The following is a 25035-nucleotide window of genomic DNA, read 5'->3' as shown; positions in this document are numbered from 1 at the left end:
CATGTGGAAATGTTACCTTTTGTAATTAAAAGGTATTGACGTTGCTTACATTCCAATGACGTCTGACAAATCACATTAATCTTGCTATTTCCCCGGATGATGACAACCAATGAGAGTTGAGTAGAGGCGGGATGTTTACACTTTTAGCCAAACAAAATACATTGGTTGTGCCATTTAGAGTAGTCATATTCTACAGTTACACCTTTTTCGGACTGTAAAGACAGATGTTCCATCTGATCGCAGAATTTATTTCTGTGCCCATCAATTCCTCAGGTATGTAGCTATAAGTTATTTACCAAAGGCATCGAATGTAAATTGAATTTGCTAGCTATGTGTTCCAAGAGTGAACRAAATGCGACCGCTCACCGATAGAAATCAATGAACTCTGAAATTCAAGATAGGGWGATGTATAGTGAATAGCAGTAGCTGGAACGAATGTGGCAGTTGTTGGTTGGTCTGCTGGACATTTTCGCGATGTCCAGCATGGCTACCACAATCCACGCGCGACTACGATTTGTGCCAGGCTACAAGACTCGCGTGCTCTGACTCACATCGTCAGCAATAGCTAGTTGAACCCAAACGTAAATCAGACTCTGTCGTTGTTTTATGTAGTTAGCTAGATTAATATTTGAGTGTCGACCATTCATTCTGTATTTGACCTATCTAGCCATCTGTACCCCTGGAATCAGGTGGGTGGCTGTTTACTTTGTTCCTTGTCAAAACACTGACCTCTGCATTGCTCTTTGCAAGCCTGTAGCCCTTTCACTCTTGAATGTATTAATCTTGTCTAGCTAGGTAATAATGTCCCTCCAACTACAATATTTAAACCAAATATAGCCTTGGATATCCTATTGCTGCTTAATCTGCAAACGTAGTACTGACAGTTTCTATTGTGGAATGCTTGGCTCTATGTTAATGGTTTGCATAACTATGTTCAAATTTACCTGCTGAGGCATGTCTTTTCCCGGTGTCCCTATTTCTGTAGGGTATATTTTTATTTTATTTTTTTCAGCCAAGAAACCTAACCACCAATCAAACCACCACACCTACCTTCTGTTGGGATTCCAAGTAATGTTTGCGTGTTTTAGCCATTTACTGTGACTGGAAAGACTAGTGTGAAAGAGCCCTGCTGAYGGAGTGTCACTCCATGGAGAGATTCCCAGGCTGAGTAAGTTTCATCTGCTTGAGACCTGTGAGTGCTCCCGGGCTGAGAGGATAGTGTGTGGTGTTGGTAGGGTGATGAGGTAAACAGCTCACTTGGAAGTGATCAAATGAATGGCATAAGCCTACWATAAGAGTTAACCTCCATGTATAGAATGGGCACTCCAGAAGATCTTTCAGCCTTTTGGTGAATTGCATTATTGTGGAGACATGGGCACGTTAATAAAAAGAAAGCTGGCTGCTGATGCTCTGTTGTCATCATGGCCCATAATTAGATTGCCCTTTTGGAGGAAAGGATCTGATGAATAGCAAATGCAGTGTGCACCAACTGGTGTCATTTCAGATGAGGRGAAGTGAGGTAACCATGGAAACACCCGTCCTGGATTCCAGGACCTGCAAATTGAGCATTATGCCCTGCCTCATTCCTTAATAAACATTGGCAATGATTCCATTGTCATATGATGCTTGGTCTTCTGAAAGTGGCCTGTTAACTTGAACTGTTTAAATTTAATCATGAACTGTAGAACTGTTATTTTTCTTTATTTACTCAAACTCTGTGAGCATGGAACAACTTGTTGTAGCCATGGCAAGACAACAATGTAGCGTTGTTGAATTCGGAAATGTCCTGGCACCTAGGCCAGATTTTCTGTCATAAATTATTTTTACAATGGTTCTTCTATCTTTTACAATTGTATTGAGAATACACCTGCTTATACATGACCAGAACGACTCATTACTTCAGCTCCCACAACCTATTGCTAAGACTTTGGTTAGTTTAGCCCACACACTACGCCATACTCTTTCTAGGCTACACAAACAGTGCTCTATTCAATCCGCATCGTGTAAGTTCAGCTATACAGCGTGATTGAGATTTAAAAGCAATGTTCCCGCTTTAGCAGAGACCTCATTCACGGTAAACGCTGCATATGTCGGCTCAATGGGAAATTACCTTTACATTTCTATCACGGAATCAGCTTGAATAGAGCCCATAGTCATGGCAAATTATTTCCAAGAAGGTTAGAAGGCTTACGTAACGTTGCCGATTATCCTCTTAATGGAGGAGAAAGGCCAACTCTATGCTTGATTTAGGCCTAGTTGTGATTGCAGAGACTGGCTGGCTCAACTTCTCCTGGCTAGTATGTCAGCCTACTGATTCTAGTAGATTGACACACGCAGACAAGCAGACCTTGCAATCCCATTGACTGTATCCCTATTGTCAGCCTAAAGTCAGCAATATGTTACTGTTCAAATGGTTAGCAAATGGTAAGTGCTGTGTGTGTAGTGACTGAGTTATGCCTATTTGTTGAACTCATAGCCTATAGTGTGTACACTACAGATTGAGAACAAGGGCCTGAGATATGAATGGGTGTATGCTATGCAGTCACCTGTGTAGTCTGTGTTCCCTGTAGGTGTTGTCTTTTGTCAGCCAAACAGAGTTGACATAGATGCTCTTCCTCCTGATAAGGTGTGTTTCCCAGACTCGACCTGATTAAACTTGCATGGCCTCTCCGGTGTGTGTGTGTGCCAAGGATCAARCCTTCAACTCGAAGCCATCGCCAGACAGGAGAGCTTTATTATGTCCAACCATGGCGCCCTAACAGTGGGCTTAGACAGCTAGGCTATTCCTTCCTGTTTAATGATAGCTGTTTTGGGCACCGTTGGATGTGGCGATTCTATTTTTCTTATGCTTCTTTAAAATTTAAATCGGTCTGGTGTGTCAAGTCATAGGCCCTTCATCAGGTTTTTCCATTACCCTGTCTCTCTCTCCCATGCTTTCTTTGCCAACGTCGCTGCCATTCCTCCTATTTGCCCCCCTTTCTCCCTCTTCTCTTTTCTTATTTKTTTTCTTTGTTCTCCTATTTTAGTTTTTCTTCTGGCTGCAAATGAATGGGGTTCTTAAATCTCTCCCTTAGCTAGTCTTTCAGATTCACTATGGTCTCTGCCAAGGTCAGGGTACTGGTCAACACTACTGCATGGTTTTCTTCCCGTGAGGGACCACCAGCCAGAGGTCGGGACAGAGCTGTCACTGTCTATGCCTAAATGGCTGCCTGCCATTATTCACTATTCAGCCAGCCTGCCTTTAGAAGCAAGTTATCCTAGTGTCAGGTTGAGATCTGTAGAGAGAATGGGGTTTTACACGTTAACAGAATGACGCTGAACCTCCTATTTTTCACTTTAAAAGTATGCCAAACAAAAACAATTGATTGCAAAGTTAAACAAACCATACAACACTAAGCACAATGACTACTTTTAACAGTTCCCACTGAACATTTTTCAAAGATACATTTAATTAAAGAACAGTGCAGATGTAAAATTTTAATCTCCTTCAACTTTTTTATGTGACCACGTTTTCCAAAAACTCAGTTGAATATCTGCCCCGAATTAAGATTCAAAGATGTCAGAAAGAATGGTGTGTCAGCTACAACATGACACCTTGAGTTTGAAAAAAAWCTATTTTTGTTATTGAACTACTAAGTGAAGTAGATAAACACCTGGTAACAGAATGACATCATGGGTCCCTGTTCTGTACAGAAATGCATAATTATTTATGTCATTCTCTTCATGGTGATGTATCCTGAACAGGTACACAAAGGTAGAAAAATGTAATATCCTCCTTTGCATGTTTGGATATTATTCTACACACTGGCTTTTATTCTAATGAGCTCTGTTCCCAGGTACAGATCTGTACCAATCAGGMTTTTTTCTGGATCAAAAKGGGCCTTAGATGGTTGTCGTGGTAGGGGGGCGTGCCAATGAGCTCGTTCGGCCGTTGTCGTGGCAAAATTTGACATTTTAGCATTTTTAGGCCAATTCCTTTTCTTTTTTTTGCAGTCTTAAATCGAATTTCCTGCGATTCTACATATTCTGCCATGGAGCTGAGATTTTTTGTTGTTGCAGTTTTAAAGCTAGTTTCCTGCAATTCTATGCACTTTGCCATGGATAATGTTCTTATTTTTTTTGCTCAAACATAACAAAATGCTAAATTCATTTTTATTTTATTTTTTTATTTTTTTATTCTCCCTGACTGTCTATCTTTTATTTTGATTGGATCTGAAATATTAATGCCCCTGTGTGAAAAAGTAATTGCACCCTTACACTCAACAACTGGTTGTGCCACATTTAGCTACAATGACTCCAACCAAACGCTTCCTGTGGTTGTTGATCAGTCTCTCACATCGCTGTGGAGGAATTTTGGCCCACTCTTACATGCAGAACTGCTTTAACTCAGCGACATGTATGGGTTTTCAAGCATGAACTGCTCGTTTTCAAGCAACAAATGTGAAGTTTTGGAATGGCCTAGTCAAAGTCCAGACCTAATCCCAATTTAAGAAGTTGTAACAGGACTTGGAATGAGCAGTTCATGCTGGAAAACCCACAAATGTCACTGAGTTAAAGCAGTTCTGCATCCAAGAGTGGGCCGTGATAAACACTTCAGTGTCTGGGCTTGTCCTTCAAATCACTCCTGTTGTGTGTGTGTGTGTGTGTGAGAGCTGTCTTCTTGGGTATGATGATACAAGCTTGGCACAACTGTATTTGGGGAGTTTCTCCCATTCTTCTCTGCAGATCGTCTCAAGCTCTGTCAGGTTGGATGGGGAGCGTTGCTGCACAGCTATTTTCAGGTCTCTGCAGAGAAGTTCGATCGGGTTCAAGTCCGGGCTCTGGCTGGGCCACTCAAGGACATTCAGAGACCTGTCCCGAAGCCACTCCTGCGTTGTCTTGGCTGTGTATTTAAGGTRGTTGTCCTGTTGGAAGGTTAACCTTCGCCCTAGTCTGAGGTCCTGAGCGCTCTAGAGCAGGTTTTCATCAAGGGTCTCTCTGTACTTTCTTCCGTTCATCTTTCCCTCGGTCCTGACTAGTCTCCCAGTCCCTGCCGCTGAAAAACGTCCCCACAGCATGCTGCTGCCACCCATGCTTCACCATAGGGATGGTGCCAGGTTTCCTCCAGARGTGACGCTTGGTATTCAGGCCAAAGAGTTAAATCTTGGTTTCATCAGACCAGAGAATCTTGTTTCTCATGGTCTGAGAGTCCTTTRAGGTGCCTTTTTGGCAAACTCCAAGTGGGCTGTCATGTGCCTTTTACTGAGGAGTGGCTTCCGTCTGGCCAATTGCATAAAGGCCTGATTGGTGGAGRGCTGCAGAGATGYTTGTCCTTCTGGAAGGTTCTCCCATCTCCACAGAGGAACTCTGGAGCTATGACAGATTGACTATCAGGTTCTTGGTCACCTTCCTGACTGAGGCCCTTTTCCCCAGATTGCACAGTTTGGCRGGACGGCCAGCTCTAGGAAGAGTCTTGGTGGTTCCAAACTTCTTCCATTTACAAATGATGGAGGCCACTGTGTTCTTGGGGACCTTCAATGCTGCAGAAATGTTTTGGTACCCTTRTCCAGATCTGTGCCTCGACACAATCCTGTCTGAGATCTAAGGACCATTCCTTCGACCTCATGGCTTTGTTTTTTGCTCTGACATGCACTGTCAACTGTGGGACCTTTTATATAGACAGGTGTGTGCCTTTCCAAATCATGATCAATCAATTGAATTTAGCACAGTTGGATTCCAATCAAGTGATTGAAACATCTCAAGGATGATCAATGGAAACAGGATGAACCTGAGCTCAATTTCAAGTCTCATGGGGCGGCTGGTAGCCTAGTGGTTAGAGCGTTGGACTTGTAACCGGAAGGTTGCAAGATCGAATCCCCGAGCTGACAAGGTAAGTATCTGTCGTTCTGCCCCTGAACAAGGCTGTCATTGGAAATAAGAATTTGTTCTTAACTGACTTGCCTAGTTAAATAAAGGTTAAGAAAAAAGGTCTGAATATTTATGTAAATATGATATAAGTTTTTTATTTTGAATAAATTTGTAAAACATTCTAATAACCTGTTTTTGCTTCGTCATTATGGGGTATTTTGTTTGTGTGTGGATTGATGAGGGGAAYCAAAACAATTTAATCAATTTTAGAATAAGGCTGTWATGTAAAAAGAAATTGGAAAAAGTRGACGGGTCTGAATACTTTCCGAATGCAGCGTATTTTATTTATTTCTCCTCTTCCCCAGCCGGCTGTAAGAAGATCCTTCATCTCCTCTTGACTTGGTGACCTCCTGTCCTACCATGGCTAAGAAGCTAGCTTCCTTTGGTAAGATGCTGCTCAGGCGGCGAGCGCTGGACTGTAACCAGGAAGAGAGCCACTTCGCCCGCTGCCTGAGCACACTGGACCTGATAGCCCTGGGGGTGGGATCCACTCTGGGGGCCGGCGTCTATTTGCTGGCTGGAGAGGTGGCCAGGGAGAAGGCCGGCCCAGCCATCGTGCTCTGCTTCCTCATCGCAGCGCTCTCCTCCGTCCTTGCTGGTCTGTGTTATGCTGAGTTTGGTGCCCGTGTGCCAAAGACTGGTTCAGCCTACATGTACAGCTATGTGACAGTGGGGGAGATCTGGGCCTTCATCACTGGTTGGAACCTCATCCTCTCCTATGTCATAGGTGAGTCAGAAGTGGGAGTTAGAGAAAATGAGGGATTTGAGATTAAGAAGGGATGTCATTCAAAATGGGGGGAGGGAACGTTTTAATTGTTTGTATCTTATAAAGTTGCAAGAAACACGTTTGAGGTTTAAACAGGATATGAGAGGTGCAATGATAAATCTCTCATTTTTCCTCATTACTCTAAGCAGGGATATTACTGCAATACCCAAGACAGTCAATTGAGATTATCAGCAATTCTGAGTAGCTGAATAATTAAGATTCTGATGAGGACTTGAGCTGAAGAGGTTTTACAGGCAGATTGGTCCTCTAGAAGGATTGCCTCTTGACAGAAGGGCCCTTGAAAGTGTGACTCCAACTTCTGTCATTATAAATCTCTTCCTCTCGCTCCCTTCCTCTTCTCTCCCTCTTTCAGGCACAGCCAGTGTTGCTCGGGCCTGGAGCTCCACCTTTGACAACCTGGTTGAACAGAAGATCTCAGACTTCTTCAGAGCCTCCATGTCCATCAAGGTCCCTGGGAAGATTCTGGCTGAATACCCAGACCTCTTCGCCCTCATCCTGATCTTGCTGCTCACTGGTGAGGCTCTCGTTTAACATAACTCTGAACACATTTGAAAGCATTATACACACCCTCAGCGAAAATACAGCTACAATGATAGGGCTCTTCATTCCTGCATTAGGGCATGCGAAGAGTGCCCATTCAGTTTAGCATTATGATTGGCTGTGCTTGGTCGCTGCCCACGTCTGTGGCCCTGACACTTTGCCAACACCCACACAGGCCTGCTGGCGTTTGGCGTGAGTGAGTCGGCCCTGGTGAACAAGATCTTCACGGGGGTCAACCTGGTGGTGCTGGGCTTCGTCATCATCTCAGGACTGGTGAAGGGAGACCGTACTAACTGGAACCTCACTGTCGAGTACTTTGTCAACACATCCAACATCACTGATACAGAGTGAGTCACCAACCAGCTGGCAGACAGACAGAAGAGCTCATGAGGAGTGGTTTATTAGGCAGGAATGGTGTTTTAAAATCAGCCCTAGGCAGTAGTTGAATATATGAGTCTGTTTACAAAAAATATATTAACTCCTTTAGAGACATCAACCATTAGGGATACCAGTTCTCTTCCTGAAGACTCAATATGAAATTATTATCTTTCTCTTTGCCGTTTTTCTTTATTTTCCAGGCTACTTCAATAACTTTATTAAATAATAATTATAACCAGTCCCCTGCTCTTTCTTTGTCCAGGATCATTAAAGAGAAGTTTGGCAACGGGGGTTTTGCTCCATTCGGCTTCAGTGGAGTCCTTTCTGGTGCAGCAACTTGCTTCTACGCCTTTGTGGGTTTCGACTGCATCGCAACCACAAGTAGGCAATTTCCTCTCGTCTCTTGATACCAATGATTTACACACAACATTAAGAACACTTTCGTAATATTGAGTGGCACGGCACCCCCTGCTTGTGCCTTCAGAACAGCCTCAAATCGTCAGGGCATGGACTCTACAAGATGTTGAAAGCGTTCCACAGGGATGCTGGCCATGTTGACTCCAATGCTTCCCACAGTTGTGTCAAGTTGGCTGGATGTGCTTTGGGTGGTGGACCATTCTTGATACACACAGGAAACTGTTGTGTGAACCCCAGCAGTGATGCAGTTCTTGAGACACAAACTAGTGCGCCTGGCACCGACCATCATACCCCGTTCAAAGGCAGTTAAATCTTTTGTCTTGCCGATTCACCCTTTGAATGGCACAAATACACAATCAATGTCTCAAGGCTTAAAAATACTTTGTTAACCTGTTTCCTCTCCTTCATCTACACAGACTGAAGTGGATTTAAGAAGTGACATCAATAAGGGTTCATAGCTTTCACCTGGTCAGTCTATGTCATGGAAAGAGCAGGTGTTCTTAATGTTTTGGTTCCGTGTGGTTCAGCTGGTAGAGCATGGCACTTGCAACGCCAGGGTTGTGGGTTTGATTCCCACGGGGGACCAGTATGAACATGTATTCTCTGGATAAGAGCGTCCCCTTAATGGCTAAAAAGTAAATGTAAAATGTACCTGTGGTTGACGACTGTCAAATCTAAACCGTCTTTATCTTTTTCCACAGGTGAAGAGGCCAAGAACCCCATGCGTTCCATCCCCATCGGTATCGTGGCTTCTCTGCTCATCTGTTTCTTTGCCTACTTCGGGGTGTCTGCAGCCCTCACTCTCATGATGCCCTACTACCTGCTGAACAAAGAGAGCCCGCTGCCAGAGGCCTTCAAGTATGTGCACTGGGACCCTGCCCGCTACATCGTGGCTGTGGGCTCCCTCTGTGCACTCTCCACCAGGTGACTGARAGACAGTTTCCCATAGAGACTTCCTCATGTCCTTGTGTGCACTTCTATCAAAGGTTAAAAGGCACCCAGATGGCAGGCTATTTTTAGTTAGATATTTATTTCTGGGTTTGAACAGATGTTTATTTTCATATACTGTGGTTTCAATTCCTTTTTTGTTTGTGATTATTTGCAGGCAAAGGAACAGACACAAATTATGATGTGGAATATATAAACCCAAAAGTGTTTGTTTCATGTGTTAACTTATTTCGGGGTCATTCAGTGTTTGTGGACTGTCCAGAGACATGGCTGGCCTCTGTGTGATGGCGACTACTTTGTCTGAGTCTTTCTCTCTTTTCCCTGTCCAGTTTACTGGGCTCAATGTTCCCCATGCCCCGTGTAATCTATGCCATGGCTGAGGACGGCCTGCTCTTCCGTTTCCTCTCAAAGATGAACATCAAAACCAAGACCCCCCTGTTAGCCACCATTGTGTCGGGTATTGTAGCAGGTAAGCTTAGCTCATGTTTTACTAAMTATCTCCTTTGTGCACCAACACTTTGTTTTCTGTCAACTGTTTAGCTGCTACCCTATGCTGCTTAGAATTGAAACCTATTCTTTCTTTCGGCAGCCTTGATGGCATTCCTGTTTGATCTGGCAGCCCTGGTGGACCTGATGTCGATAGGAACTCTCCTGGCATACACACTAGTGGCTGTGTGCGTGCTTATCCTCAGGTTAGCACAGAGGATTATAGCTAATACCCTTCTTTTTTTTTTTAAGAGTCACAAACACATTTGATTCCTCAAATATCCAACTCTTTGCTGTAAATGAAAATGTTCTAGTAAAGTACGTAACTAGTAAAGTAAGGGTTGACTGAATTCTACCTACAGTTGAAGTCGGAAGTTTACATACACTTAGGTTGGAGTCATTAAAACTCATTTTTCAACCACTCCACAAATTTCTTGTTAACAAACTATAGTTTTGGCAAGTCGGTTAGGACATCTACTTTGTGCATGACACAAGTAATTTTTCCAACAATTGTTTACAGACAGATTATTTCACWTATAATTCACTTTATCACAATTCCAGTGGGTCAGAAGTTTACATATACTAAGTTGACTGTGCCTTTAAACAGCTTGYAAAATTCCAAAAAATGATGTAATGGCTTTAGAAGCTTCTGATAGGCTAATTGACATAATTTGATTCAATTGGAGGTGTACCTGTGGATGTATTTCAAGGCCTACCTTCAAACTCAGTGCCTCTTTGCTTGACATGGGAAAATCAAAAGAAATCAGCCAAGACCTCAGAAAAAAAGTGTAGACCTTCACAAGTCTGGTTCATCCTTGGGAGCAATTTCCAAACATCTGAAGGTACCACGTTCATCTGTACAAACAATYGTACGCAAGTATAAACACCATGGGACCACGCAGCCGTCATACCGCTAAGGAAGGAGACGCGTTCTGTCTCCAAGAGATGAACGTACTGTGGTGCGAAAAGTGCAAATCAATCCCAGAACAACAGCAAAGGACCATGTGAAGATGCTGGAGGAAACAGGTACAAAAGTAGCTATATCCACAGTAAAACGAGTCCTATATCGACATAACCTGAAAGGCCGCTCAGCAAGGAAGAAGCCACCTCTCCAAAACCGCCATAAAAAATCCAGACTACGGTTTGCAACTGCACATAGGAGCAAAGATTGTACTTGGAGAAATGTCCTCTCGTCTGATGAAACAAAAATAGAACTGTTTGGCCATAATGACCATTGTTATGTTTGGAGGAAAAAGGGGAGGCTTGCAAGCCGAAGAACACCCATCCCAACCATGAAGCACGGGGTGGCAGCATCATGTTGTGGGGGGTGCTTTGCTGCAGGAGGGACTGGTGCACTTCACAAAATAGATGGCATCATGAGGGAGGAAAATTATGCGTATATATTGAAGCAACATCTCAAGACATCAGTCAGGAAGTTAAAGCTTTGTCGCAAATGGGTCTTCCAAATGGACAATGACCCCAAGCATACTTCCCAGGTTGTGGAAAAATGGCTTAAGGACGACAAAGTCAAGGTATTGGAGTGGCCATCACAAAGCCCTGACCTCAATCCCATAGAAAATTTGTGAGCAGAACTGAAAAAGTGTGTGCGAGCAAGGCGGCCTAACATATCTGACTCAGTTTGGTCAGGAGGAATGGGCCAAAATTCACTCAACTTATTGTGGGAAGCTTGTGGAAGGCTACATGAAACGTTTGACCCAAGTTAAACAATTTAAAGCCAATGCTACCAAATACTAATTGAGTGTATGTAAACTTCTGACCCACTGGGAATACGATGAAATAAATAAAAYATTAAATAAATCATTCTCTCTAATATTATTCTGACATTTCACATTCTTAAAATATAGTGGTGATCCTAACTGACCTAAGACAGGGAATTTTTACTGGTATTAAATGTCAGGAATTGTGAAAAACTGAGTTTAAATGTATTTGGCAAAGGTGTATGTAAACTTCCYACTTCAACTGTATGTGTATTTGTTCTCAGGTACCAACCGGGCACCCTGGGTGTTAGTGGTGCCAGTGAGAAGCTGGTGGAGCTGGTGGGTCTGCAGAGGGCAGCCATGGCAGAGGGGGACAGTGGGGATGAGTTTGGCCAGGAGAGTGAGGGGGAGACCAGGCCCCTCAGGGAGCGGTTCATCCTCAAGATGCTGCTGGTGCCCAGCTGTGACGTCCCAACCAAGACCTCCGGGCTCATCGTCTACATCACTACCGCTGTCATCTGTGAGTCTCCCCCTTTTGACAGGGTGAAGTGTTGATGGTGTTTAAAGCTATATTTAAGTTAGCCTTTTTTGAGAGGGTTGGCATACTGGAAGCAGCTGTCTGATAATGCAAATGAGAGAATACATTGAAATTATTTAATAAGATTCCACTGTACATGCTAAGTTAACAATCTCTCTTCTCTCTTTAGCTGTGGTGTTCACCCTGCTGTGCATAGTACTGTCTGTGTGTGGGGCAGAGGTGGTAAGTGGCCACCCAGTGTGGGTCACCATATGTGCGATACTGGCCTTCTTCTCCTTCCTGTGTGTGGTCATCATATGGAGACAGCCCCCGAGCAGACAGTCACTCACCTTTAAGGTATGATGGAAGTTTTCAGTCACAGGACTCATTTCACAAACATTTTCTTGAGAAACCAGTTTCCATTTACTAAACGTTTCCTCATCAGCTCTTCGCATAAAAGTGAATTAGAAAATATTTTGTAGTTGTTAGACTTGAATATGTCCAGTGTGTGGTTTAATGTACAAAATAAACATTTTGAATCCCTTCAGGTACCCCTACTCCCAGTGTTGCCATTGGTCAGTATCTTTGTCAACATTTACCTCATGATGCAGCTGGATGGGCCAACGTGGTGTCGCTTTGCAGTGTGGATGACTATTGGTTAGTGAGATTGCCACCCCTATTATTTATTTGCCTCTTGCGCCTATCTGTGTTACACAACTTTGTGTAACGCAAGTACAGTGTGTCAGTGAGGTTCACCTTTGGCATGCCGTAGCTTATCACTGTTTAAATCAGTTTTTCTTCCTTCTTCCCTCTCTCTCCTAGGTTTTATCATCTACTTTGGTTACGGGATTAAGAACAGCTCAGAGGCCACACCCAACCGRGGTAAATTTGAGCCAGTCCTCCGATCAAAGAGCCCCAACTACCTGGCAGAGGATGASAGTGAGGTGGAAGGAATGATGTCTTAGAGGAGAATAGTGGTGGAGTAGATGGTATTTGCCCCAACGACATACCACGCAAGCCTTGAACAGGAGCACATTCTTATCTGGGTTTTTTCAACTCTCTGGGAATTGTGCCACAACAGTCTTAACTTTCTGTCTTATTCTTCTTCTAAAATMGATTAAATTAATGTTTTCCCTCATCAATCTACACACAATAATGAAAACGCAAAAACAGGTTTTTAGAAATTTTTGCWAATTTATTAAAAATAAAAAACCAATACCTTATTTACCCTTTGCTATGAGACTCGGAATTGAGCTCAGGTGCATCCTGTTTCCATTGATCATCGTTGAGATGTTTATACAACTTGATTGGAGTCTACCTGTGGTAAATTCAATTGATGGACATGATTTGGAAAAGCACACACCTGTCTATATAAGGTTCCACAGTTGACAGTGTGGAAGAAGTTTGGAACCACTAAGGCTCTTCCTAGAGCTGGCCGCCTTGCCAAACTGAGCAATCGGGGGAGAAGGGCCTTGAACAGGGAGGTGACCAAGAACCCAATGGTCACTCTGACAGAGCTCCAGAGTTCCTCTGTGGAGATGGGAGAGCCTTCCAGAAGGACAACCATCTCTGCAGCACTCCACCAATCAGGCCTTTATGGTAGAATGGCCAGACGGAAGTAAAAGGCACATGAAGTTTGCCTAAAGGCACCTAAAGGACTCTCAGACCATGAGAAACAAGATTCTCTGGTCTGATGAATCCAAGATTTAACTCTTTGGCCTGAAAGCCAAGCGTCATGTCTGGAGGAAACCTGGCATCATCCCTACGGTGGAACATGGTGGTGYCAGCATCATGCTGTGGGGATGTTTTTCAGCAGCAGGGACTGGGAGACTAGTCAGGATCGAGGAAAAGATGAAGGGAGAAAAGTACAGGGAGATCCTTGATGAAAACCTGCTCCAGAGCGCTCAGGACTTCAGACTGGGGCGAAGGTTCACCTTCCAACAGGACAACGACCCTAAGCACACAGTCAAGACAACGCTGGAGTCGCTTCGGGACAGGTCTCTGAATGTCCTTGAGTGGCCGAGCCAGAGCCCGGACTTGAACCCGATCAAACGTCTCTGGAGAGACCTGAAAATAGCTGTGCAGCGACACTCTCCATCCAACCTGACAAAACTTGAGAGGATCTGCAGAGAAGAATGGGAGAAACTCTCCAAATACAGGTGTGCCAAGTTTGTAGCGTCATACCCAAGAAGACGCAAAGCTGTAATCGCTGCCAAAGGTGCTTCAACAAAGTACTGAGTAAAGGGTCTGAATACTTATGTAAATGTGATAATTKTTTTAAATTTTAGAATATATATTTTTTTTTATTAAACCTGTTTTTGCTTTGTCATTATGGGGTATTGAGGGGATATTTTAAATTTTTTAAATCCATTTTAGAATAAGGCTGTAACAATGTGGAGAAGGTCAAGGGGTCTGAATACTTTKCGAATGCACTGTATATACTCTGTCAACATGAACTTGCCACATTTCTGCATATCTAAATGTTGAAAGGGTTCTTTGTCTCAATGATGATGTCATTTAGGTGGTACAAATGGTAAGGAAACAGAGTTTCTCCACTTTAACGTGTTATTCTAGTGCCTGGTTGTTTCTGCCTCAATTCAGCCATTTTCCCCCAAATGACATCTGGTCTCTTGTGTCTTTGCCCTGTGAGTCAGTAAGCACATCAACAGGGTACGTGGTGTTGCGTGTCCTCCTGTCCATGTAGGTCAATCACTATGGTTTTATTTGTGTTCTTTGAGGACAGGCAATACCAAGCAGAGTGTCAAACAATCCCAGAACTCACTGTRTGCACTATAGAGAGATAGAGTCTATACTATAGAGAGTCCTTACCCAAAAGTTCAAATTTTGAATATTCTTTTAAACAATAATTTATATAATTTTGTTTAAATATTTATACAGAAACATGCATGTATATTTTTGTTGGATACATATATATATATATATTTATGTATGTTAAAATGTTTTTTATTTTAAGAGCTGCCCAAATAATTATTCGGTTTAAAATGATGCACTCAAAGGCTTAAAGGTAGAGATTGTGTGACGAGAGAAATAACTTATTTTTGTACCATGATGATATACAAACTCTACCAAATAGAGAGATGTCTGTAGGAAGGTACACTGAGGGGGGGGGGGATTAGTATATTCAGCCCAAAACTGACACTAGTGAAAGGCAGAGAAGGGATTCCAATACATGAAACTAGTATAATTTCTGGAGTTGCATTAAAAGGCTTTCAGGTTACATTTCTGTTCGAAGGTCTTAAGCTTGTGGTACATGTTACCCACCTGACTGGTTCCATGTATAATTGTGTACATAACTGTTTGTATATAATTGTGTCATTGAAAGAGGGGCCTGGGTTTTAATCGCTAACTCTAATGAGTGTCTAACTGAATGTAGTAATAACTTGAACTGAAAAGCCCACCAGCCTCAGTCAAGTTCTGTTTATAGAAACTTTGTGTGGTGTTGTTTACATCAACTTTTTGCTGTTTAACTATGTGCCTCAGTCTACATTTTCAGTTCCTCACTTTAAGGGTATGAAACTGTTATTTGTATTCTATGCCTGTTTGATGTGGAAATTGTCACCACAGATTATCAATTACAATTGATATCCGCTGTTATTGGTATCAAATGAAGATTTTAAGATCAAGACAGTCCAGTCTTATTGGAAAATGGGCTAGAAAACAAACTACAAATAGCTGTGAGTGAAAGTGGGGATATTTTCAGACTGTCATTGTTTCTAAAAACAACTTTGTAAAGATAGGTTATGATTCCATTAACAATGAATATTGTTTGTGCTTGACATTCTCCATTCTCTCTGTTTTGAGCTTTTACAATGTTATTTTGTCAGTTGAACTGTTTACTTTCAAGTACATGTGTATAGCGGTTTGCTAATCCTTTTCAATTCGTAAGACATTATAKACTGGGTGGTTGGAGCCCTGAATGCTGATTGGCTGAAACTCATGGTATATCAGACTGTATACCATGGGTATGACGCAACTGCTCTTATTACGTTGGTAACCAGTTTATAATAGCAATAAGGCACCTCGGGGGTTTGTGGTATATTGCCAATATACCATGGCTAAGTGGTGTATCCAGGCACTCCGCGTTGTCGTGCACATATACCACACCCCCTCGGGCCTTCTTGCTTAATTATACATTCTATTGTGTTTTGTGGTTGGTATTTTTGTTTGGCCTGCTTGTTTTATTACAGTTCTTTAACCATTTTTAATGGTTCCAAAGGGCTCAAAGCTTGTTACAGCATCATGTTGCAAAGCCTTGCAGATTACATAAGTGTCTCCGTACAATGTTTTGTGGAGTAAATTACAACATTATGTTTACAAACATTGCTTTTAACACACATAACCTTGAGGTCATCAGAACAGTATTTTTTTTAAATATATATAAAATAGATTGTGTACTGACAGTTTCATGACCATTTGTATTCTTACTCATGAGAACATGTTCTATTTAAACTATTTTATATCTGTAAATGTGTCAAGAGAAATTACTGTGTATAAATGTTTTGTAAGTAAATTTTAATCATCCAAAATAAACTGATTTCTGGCTTAACTTTCAATTATAATTTCCCAGTCTTTCTGTAAAAGGTGGCTTCAACACAAATTATCCAAATGTATGTTGTTTATTGCCTTGGTGTCATAACTTGTTCAATCAAAATGGAATCTTATGGCAAGACTTCAACTCCCAGACATACTTTGTTGTGGTGTATTTTCGTTTCCTATGTTGACAACCAGCTGATTTCCTGTGTCTTTAAATGTCCTGCCATTATTCTTCAACAAGCAGCAGCTAGGTTCGATGTTTTTCTGACCAACAGAAACTCTCGAACATTGGATACTTTTAACCATTGGYATGCGTAGCTAAATATTTAAGTACTTGTTTTATACTGGTACAGTAATCGAAACTGTGAGTTTATTAGTAAGATTAAGGGTAGAGATATCGCTGTTTGTCTTTTCTGTTCCGCTTTTCTGCCGCAGTCCGATATTTTCAGCTAACCTTAGCTAGCTTTTTTGATTTTAGCCAGGTAACTAGCTAACTAATAAGTTAACTTTACATTTCTGTCAATGTTTCCGTAATGAGCTTCTTCACTCAAACGTAATCGTTAGTGAAGTATATGTTTTCTTCAAGAAACCAACCTTGTAAATTGCCACAACCCAGAAGTAACGTTAGCTAGTTAACTTAGCTCCTTGCTAGTTAGTCATGTTACTAGTTACATATTGTCAAGCAGTAATGGAGGGTTTTCAGTAAAAATCGTTATTAAGGTTAAAGCAACGAGTTTAGAGCCATCTAATGTGTTTGTGACTAATAGTTTTCTAAGTATTCGTGTTGGCAAGCTACTGAAGCTAGCTAGCTAATTTCTAGCCYAATGCTAGCTAAATAGCGACTGTCTAGCAGTGAGTGTATGATTGCTAGACAGTGGTTGATTGGGCAGATAAGCTTGCTACCTACTAGCCTCCATCGTTCGCAGATATCACACGAACGGGCGAATATAGCAACCAATTTGTTCACYTTGTCAGCGCGCTTGAGAAGGTGCTAGGCTGTTGAAAGCAGAGAAGGAAAGAGGGGTGAGAGTAGTGAAACGCACACAGTGCTCTTTGTGCCAGGGGGTTGGCCCGGTCTCAACCAGCGAAGCGCAGTACACTCGGTTCTGTTCAGATCTGCTTCAGAACCATGACAACTGCAAGGGATCTCGATATGGTGAGTATTCATTGCAATCCAACACAATCCTTACTGCATAAGATCCTGTATGTCTAATATTAAAATGGTTATAATGCATGTTATGTTTTCCATTTTTAAATGGAATGTTTATTTAACTAGGCAAGTCAGTTAAGAACAAATTCTTATTTACAATGACGGCCTACACCGGCCAACACTGGGCCCATTGTGCCCATTGTGCGCTGCCTGGTGGGGCTCCCAATCACGGCCAGTTGTGATACAGCCAGGATTCGAACCAGGGTGTCTGTAGTGACGCCTCTAGCACTGAGATGCAGTGCCTTAGACTGCTGCGCCACTCGGGAGCCCAAATGTATTTGGGGGTTAGGAGCCAGGATCAGGGACTAACGTTAACACTCTCACAAACAGAATAGCTGTTTCTGTAATCACCATCTGTCAAACTACATTTTGAGATTGACCCACATTTTTTCTAGATGAGCCTTAATTGATTGTCTTCCTATCAKAAAATCACAGCTCCACCCATTTTGAATACGGTTATTCTCCAAACAAACCCAGTTGACATGTGTAAAGGCAAAGACCTTGTCCATGGCACTGTTGTGTTAAATCAGGGATGAAGAGGAGATTGATTGTAGGGACTGAGGAGAACCAGTCAATTTGAAATCACAAACGATCTCAAATCAATGAAAAGGCTGATAGGCTACTCTAGGCCGCCTGCCCTGTTGTACCTATGCCAGCTTGTAGTGCTCTAGAGTTGTCTACTTCTGCAAATATTTTGTTCATATTTACATTGATATTTTGGTAATTTAGCAGACGCTTTTATCCAGAGTGACTTAGTAGCAATACGGTCTAAGTGCCTTTCTGTTTCCAATGCACGCATGTGTTGCACAGACCTTTTCTGTTACTTCAAAGCTGAGTTTTTGAAGTTAATGTTTCTCTTGATTGGATAGTCTAAGAGGATATCCTTGATGGTTAAAAAAAGAACCAAGGGCAGCTAGGCAGATTCGAGTTTGTTTTGTTTGGTTGAGGATAAAAGGGATGAAGGGAAGCCAGGGATGGGMGGGAGGGGGCTTGTTAATGATGACTTTGGTATCTAACCCCACTCAGAGGTTATGCAGTGCATAGGGGAGGGGCTTAGTAGGGTCGGCGTGTTTGTAAACAGCTCAGTGTAGGACTATCCTGACAATACACCTTGTGGCACAGATTCTTTGTTCTGGCTTCCCCGATTTACCACCAGAAAGTTTAGGGACAAATGAACATATTTTATTATGTGGGGGAATTACCCATTCAATTTTTACCGTAACTTTGATATTGGTATCCAAAATATGATAGTGTTTGTAAGGGTAGGATATTTGTCATGATTTCCAAGCCATTTATTGGATTGTGGTGGGATACCAATATCTACTCTGATGAAGTGTGTTTGCGCAGCGTGTTACGATCTGTCAACTGATGGAGAGATTCACAGGGGTGGAGTGTYGCTTCCGGCCATAGGCTAATGATGCTTCAGAGCTTTTTTCACTATTAGAGGTCCTGACCTGGGGCTGCTGCCACCGCAGGAGGGAAGGCTATGAGCCAGGGGTCTCTTCCTGTGTAGGAGCTGCCYTGTATGCTTAAGGCTACTTACCGGTAGCGGATATTTTATGATTGTCGAATTGATGAGTTTATAATAGATGCCGTTTACATAGCCTACATGGAGCATCTGACAGTAACCTCTGAGTTGCACTACTTCATGTAAAATGCTGTTTATTTCCCAAATGGATTTCAATACCCGTACGACTTATTAGTTGGGGGGAGGGGGGGTTCATTTATTCTCTGTGGCATTTGGAATTTGACTCATTGCAGAACCCTGAACAACCTGCCTTACCTTCATTTGTTGTCCTCATTTGGTTTTCAATGAGGGCATTTATTCCCAGCCAAACACTGTGCAAACACCATGTTGATGATGTAATCGTTAAACCAAGGAGCGATTGAAATCTATGAAAGAAAATGCAATTACCCAAGTCTCCTAAAATGGATTCTTTGGATTCTGTAAATGACTAATACAGATGAAATGGTCCCTTTTTTTGTTCTTTTTTTTGTAAGGCTAACATGTCGTAAGTTGCTAGTACAATTAGTGCAACAGCATGGCCAAKACATTTTTTCTTCAATTTCTTTTAAAATGGGTTCATTTAGTGAACTGGGTGGGTACAAAGAAGAGCAGGGAAAATTCCCCAGCCCCCTCCCTCCTTCACACACACAACTACGCCCCTGGGTTACGCATTGGCCATGTAAATTTAATAACGTGGCCCAGGGCTGTCTGGGACACCTGGGGTTATCGCATTAGGCCAACAGCCCAGAGAGAGGAGCTGCCCACAGCGCTGAAGGCCCACTTCACCCCCCCAGCTCCACCCTTATCTGTGCATTGTCCTGCTATAGGGGCTCACTTCACAACGAGCTRAGTCCTCTCTGAAGGAAGCAGCCCAGTTAAACGGGGCAGAGATCTGCACCAGAGAAATCTAATTAGACAGGAATGTCAATTTCAGTGCAGGCTTCCGAGGGMCATCTCATGTCATTCGAGGTGAGAGAAAACGGAAGGATTCCATGTGATTAGGCTAAGCTACATGCTTCTCATTGCTCGACGGGGTGGAAGTGTAGACCGTATCATTCTGAAATTGTGGGATTTCTGTAGAGCCATGTGTAGGATTATTAAGATGTTTTGTTTGGGCGATTTTTCAGGTGAATCTGCGTCTTATCCTGGTCAGTGGGAAGACACAAGACTTCATCTTCTCCCCCAACGACTCGGCCATGGACATCGCCAAGCACGTCTTTGATAACTGGCCCTTGGGTGAGTTTGTGCATGTTGGGARGTGGATCAGGGAACAACCACAACACTGTCTTTTTTTATATTGAGTTGTATTGCAGAATTAATCAGGTCAATTTGCAACTTTCTTAATTCTTCTTAGTCTGGGTCGGATTTAAAAACATGCTTTCTGTCTCTTGTCACGGGGACCACATTCCAGTTATTATWGGGACAGTTGTTACACAATGCCTTGGCTCTAAACACTATATGCCGCCTTCAAACCACTGACGATGGCAGCCATGTTTGTGTGTTCAACCACTGCAGGAAGTCTCTGTCTGAGTGGCTGTCTGGCACTAGTGATATTAGACTGCTTCTGAGTGTTGRTCTAATGTTGTTGTCTCATCTCTGCATCAGGATGGGAGGAGGAGCAGGTGGGCAGCGCCAGCATCRTGCGCCTCATCTTCCAGGGACGCTTCCTGCATGGCAGCGTCACCCTGGGCGGTACTTGATGGACCCTCTTATACACACACACACCATGCTACCGGGCTAAAATAAACTAGTGAATACTGTATGACCTTTGTCCTTTGAAATTAATTCTGATTTAAAATGTGCCACAGTTGAGGACATTCACTGTAATGAACTTGTCATCAAAGATGGAGAATGGACATTCTGAGCATGCTTACTAATGCCATAATTAAAGAGGATTATCTTGTGATTATATATTCTGCATATGAATTGTTCATTGTCTGTCCTTTTTGTTTTCAAAGCTTTAAAGCTGCCCCCTGGCCGAACAACTGTCATGCACTTGGTTGCCAGAGAGACCCTGCCAGAACCTAACTCCCATGGTGAGAACCTTTCTCTTGCGCTCTCTGGTTCTCTGATTCATCCCTTCACCTAGCTGTCATGGACCAGTGGTTGGAAAACGTACCCAATTGTAAAAAAGTAAAAATGCCTTAACTTCTCTAGGGTATGTGGGACGCCACCTCGTCAACAGCCAGTGAAACTGCAGGGCGCCAAATTCAAAACAACAGAAGTCCCATAATTTAAATTCCTCAAACATACAAGTATTTTACACCATTTTAAAGATACACTTGTTGTAAATCCAGACACAGTGTCCGATTTCAAAAAGGTTTTACGACGAAAGCACACCAAACGATTATGTTAGGTCAGAGCCAAGTCACAGAAAAAGACAGCCATTTTTCCAGCCAAAGAGAGGAGTAACAAAAAGCAGAAATAGAGATAAAATGAATCACTCTTCATCAGATGACACTCATAGGACTTCATGTTACACAATACATGTATGTTTTGTTCGGTCAAGTTCATATTTATATCCAAAAATCTGAGTTTAGGCGGGACGCTACTGTCTAACTTGGCCAAAAGCCAGAGAAAATGCAGAGCGCCAAATTCAAATAAATTACTATAAAAATCTAACTTTCATTAAATCACACATGAAAGATACCAAATTAAAGCTACACTGGTTGTGAATCCAGCCAACATGTCAGAATTCAAATAGGCTTTTCGGCGAAAGCAAACGATGCTATTATCTGAGGATAGCGCCATAGTAAACAAAGAGAGAGAAGCATATTTCAACCCTGCAGGCGCGACACAAAACGCAGAAATAAAAATATAATTCATGCCTTACCTTTGACGAGCTTCTGTTGTTGACACTCCAATATGTCCCATAAACATCASAAATGGTACTTTTGTTCGATTAATTCCGTCGATATATATCCAAAATGTCCATTTATTTGGCGCGTTTGATCCAGAAAAACACTGGTTCCAACTTGTGAAATGTGACTACAAAATATCTCAAAGGTTACCTGTAAACTTTGCCAAAACATTTCAAATTACTTTTGTAATACAACTTTAGGTATTTAACGTAAATAATCGATAAAATTGAAGACGGGATGATCTGTGTTCAATACAGGATTAAAACAAACTGGAGCTAGCTTTCTGGTCACGCGCCTCTAACAAACAGGACACTTCGAGTGWCTCTTGTTCAAGATGGCCGTACTTCTTCATTACACAAAGGAATAACCTCAACCAATTTCTAAAGACTGTTGACATCSAGTGGAAGCGGTAGGAACTGCAAGAAGGTCCCTTAGAAATCTGGATTCCCAATGYAAATCCATTGAAAAGAGTGACCTAAAAAAAAWAAWCTGAATGMTTTGTCCTCGGGGTTTCGCCTGCTAAATAAGTTCTGTTATACTCACAGACATGATTCAAACAGTTTTAGAAACTTCAGAGTTTTCTATCCAACTCTACTAATAATATACATATCTTATCTTCTGGGGCTGAGTAGCTGGCAGTTTAATTTGGGCATGCTTTTCWTCCAAAATTCCGAATGCTGCCCCCTACCCTAGAGAAGTTAATATAATGACACAACTGAAAGTCACCCAGTAAAATACTGCTAAAGTCTGACACGAAACCCAAACCGGCTGCGTGCGTGCACCATCGTGCATACATTTATTTTGTCCCCCCACACTAAACGCGATCACGACAGGCAGGTTAAAATATCAAAACAAACTCTGAACCAATTACATTAATTTGGGGACAGGTCGAAAAGCATTAAATATTTATGGCAATTTAGCTAGCTAGCTTGCACTTGCTAGCTAATTTGTCCTATTTAGCTAGCTTGCTGTTGCTAGCTAATTTGTCCTGGGATATAAACATTGAGTTATTTTACCTGAAATGCACAAGGTCCTCTACTCCGACAATTAATCCACACAAATGGTCAACCGAATCGTTTCTAGTCACCTCTCCTCCTTCTAGTCTTTTTCTTCTCTTGACTTTATATATATTGGKAACTTTCATAAATTAGGTGCATTACCGCCACTYACCTCGTTCGTCTTTCAGTCACCCACGTGGGTAAAACCAGTGAGGAGATGGCACGTGGGTACTTGCTTCTATAAACCAATGAGGAGATGGGAGAGGCAGGACTTGCAGCGTGATCTGCGGCACAAATAGAACTGACTTCTATTTTAGCCCTTGGCCACGCAGACGCTCGTGAGCAGTGTGGGTGCAATAARTGAATAATATAGATTTCTAAATCTATTTTGCGAGCGGTGTAGTCAGCCAGTTATAGTATTTGGTTTTAAATAAACTTAGGTATCAAAAGTAAATGTAATTAGTGAAATATACTTAAGTATCAAAAGTAAAAGTCTAAATCATTTCAAATTTGTTATATTAAGCAAACCAGATGGCACCATTTTCTAAATTTACAGATAGCCAGGGGCACACTCCAACACTCAGACATAATTAGTCACTTTACCTCTACCTACATGTACATATTACCTCGACTAACCGGTGCCTCCGCACATTGACTCTGTACCGGTACCCCCTGTATAGTCTCGTTATTGTATTGTTGCGCTTTATTTATTTTTCTATTTTTTATTTATTTTTTACTTCAGTTTGAGTAAATACTTTCTTAACACTTATTTTTCTTAACAGCATTGTTAAGTGCTTGTAAGGAAGCATTTCACTAAGGTCTACACCTGTTGTATACGGTGCATGTGACAAATACGATMTGATAATTTACAAACGAAGCATGTGTGTGTAGTGAGTCCGCCAGTTCAGAGGAGGTAGGGATGACCAGGGATGTTCTGTTGATAAGTGCTTGAATTGGACCATTTTCCTGTKRTACTAAGCATTCAAGATGTAACTTTTGGATGTCAGGGAAAATTTATGGAGTAAAAAGTACATTATTTTCTTTAGGAATGTAGTMAAGTAAATTGTCAAAAATAATACATGTACAGATACCAAAAGATACTACTTAAGTACTTAACACCAGTGTCAGGGACACTGTTGAGCTGTAATTGCTACAGATATAGGCCTTATTGTCCCTTTAAACCTGAAAGTCTGGTGTGATATTTTCTCTTTCGTTGTCTGATGTCAAGTTTCTTTGTATCGTCCTCTTTGTAGGTCAGCGTAACCGGGAGAAGATCACAGAGAGCAACTGCTGTCTGCTCTTGTAAAAACAACAAACAACAATCCTTTCACTCCCCTCCCCCACATTCATCCTATGCTCGGCTTCTGTCTGCCCGTCAACCCTGGATTTGGGGAGATCACAGGAAGATGGGTCACAGAGCTGTCAGCGGGCGTGTGTTTGTTGCACGTGTTTGTTGCACTCTGGCCCAATCGGTGGCTTAGGAATTATGTAGGTTTTTTRCGTGCCAATTTATTCAAATCGATTTTCTTTTGTTCACCCTTTTGCCAAATTTTGCCTTTCCTTCTRTCTGTTGTAAAATCATGTTAAGAATTTGTACATATAATATCTGTGGTTACCCAGGAGGAGCATATATCCTGTGTAACCGGGGGAGGATATACAGGTTTTGAAGACTCACCTTACAAAGAAACACTAACAAACTCTTTGGAACTTTGACCCGTACTGTGCATACAGTTGTTTGCATTACCCTTGAAGACACGGCATACAGTTTGCTCCATGTGTCTTTCTGCTAATGAAATGGAAGTTCCCACGGGGTTGGCACTTAACTGGGTTGTTTATTTGAAAGTGTGTCTTTGTAAGTTTTATGTATGGTCTTAATCTTCCCATCCCCTTCCCGTCTTAGAGGAAGAGAATCATTTCCTACTGTTATACAAAGTGCCGTCCCCCTCACCCGATGTAGACTGTGTACAGTAGTTGCCTCATACTGGCAGGGAGTGTTTAGTCTGCAATAGCACCAGTGGACTGGAGTGGTGCATCTTTCTGTGCCATGGGCCACGTGTTCGTTCCTGGACCAACACAGAGGAAGAGTTCAAAGTTGTAAATGGACAGCTGTGTCAACACCTGAGTGGATGTGTGTGACATTGTCATGTTGGATCACCTCCTTGAGGATGAACTGGTTTAGCTAGAAGAAGAATCTAAACTAACTCCTA

General features: G+C 42.2%; 2 protein-coding genes across 5 annotated transcripts; both read left to right on the top strand.

The window, feature by feature from the left end:
- Positions 1-128: 128 nt before the first annotated feature.
- LOC111967470 (cationic amino acid transporter 3-like) lies at positions 129-16272 on the top strand. 3 transcript variants are annotated; one of them, XM_023992513.2, is made up of 12 exons: positions 129-273; positions 6213-6634; positions 7047-7208; positions 7410-7581; positions 7875-7993; positions 8731-8953; positions 9307-9446; positions 9567-9669; positions 11466-11701; positions 11889-12055; positions 12247-12355; positions 12521-16272. In XM_023992513.2, the coding sequence occupies exons 2-12, from the start codon at positions 6268-6270 to the stop codon at positions 12661-12663; spliced, it is 1941 nt and encodes a 646-aa protein (XP_023848281.1). In that variant the 5' UTR covers positions 129-273; positions 6213-6267; the 3' UTR covers positions 12664-16272. The 3 variants fall into 3 exon arrangements, with proteins under 3 accessions (XP_023848281.1, XP_070300856.1, XP_023848282.1); XM_023992514.2 differs by lacking the exon at positions 129-273 and adding an exon at positions 476-689; XM_070444755.1 differs by lacking the exons at positions 7410-7581; positions 7875-7993.
- A 701-nt stretch (positions 16273-16973) lies between these two features.
- On the top strand, positions 16974-24806 carry LOC111967469 (ubiquitin-like protein 3). Of its 2 annotated transcripts, none has more exons than XM_023992512.2 (5): positions 16974-17408; positions 20097-20205; positions 20575-20661; positions 20928-21005; positions 24082-24806. In XM_023992512.2, the coding sequence occupies exons 1-5, from the start codon at positions 17382-17384 to the stop codon at positions 24132-24134; spliced, it is 354 nt and encodes a 117-aa protein (XP_023848280.1). In that variant the 5' UTR covers positions 16974-17381; the 3' UTR covers positions 24135-24806. The 2 variants fall into 2 exon arrangements, with proteins under 2 accessions (XP_023848280.1, XP_023848279.1); XM_023992511.2 differs by lacking the exon at positions 16974-17408 and adding an exon at positions 19807-19938.
- The last annotated feature ends 229 nt before the right edge of the window (positions 24807-25035 follow it).

This window comes from Salvelinus sp. IW2-2015, linkage group LG8 (genome assembly GCF_002910315.2).
Source record: "Salvelinus sp. IW2-2015 linkage group LG8, ASM291031v2, whole genome shotgun sequence".
Taxonomy (NCBI): Eukaryota; Metazoa; Chordata; class Actinopteri; order Salmoniformes; family Salmonidae; genus Salvelinus; species Salvelinus sp. IW2-2015.
Note: the sequence above shows the minus strand (reverse complement) of the source record. Positions and strands in the feature narration are given on the sequence as shown.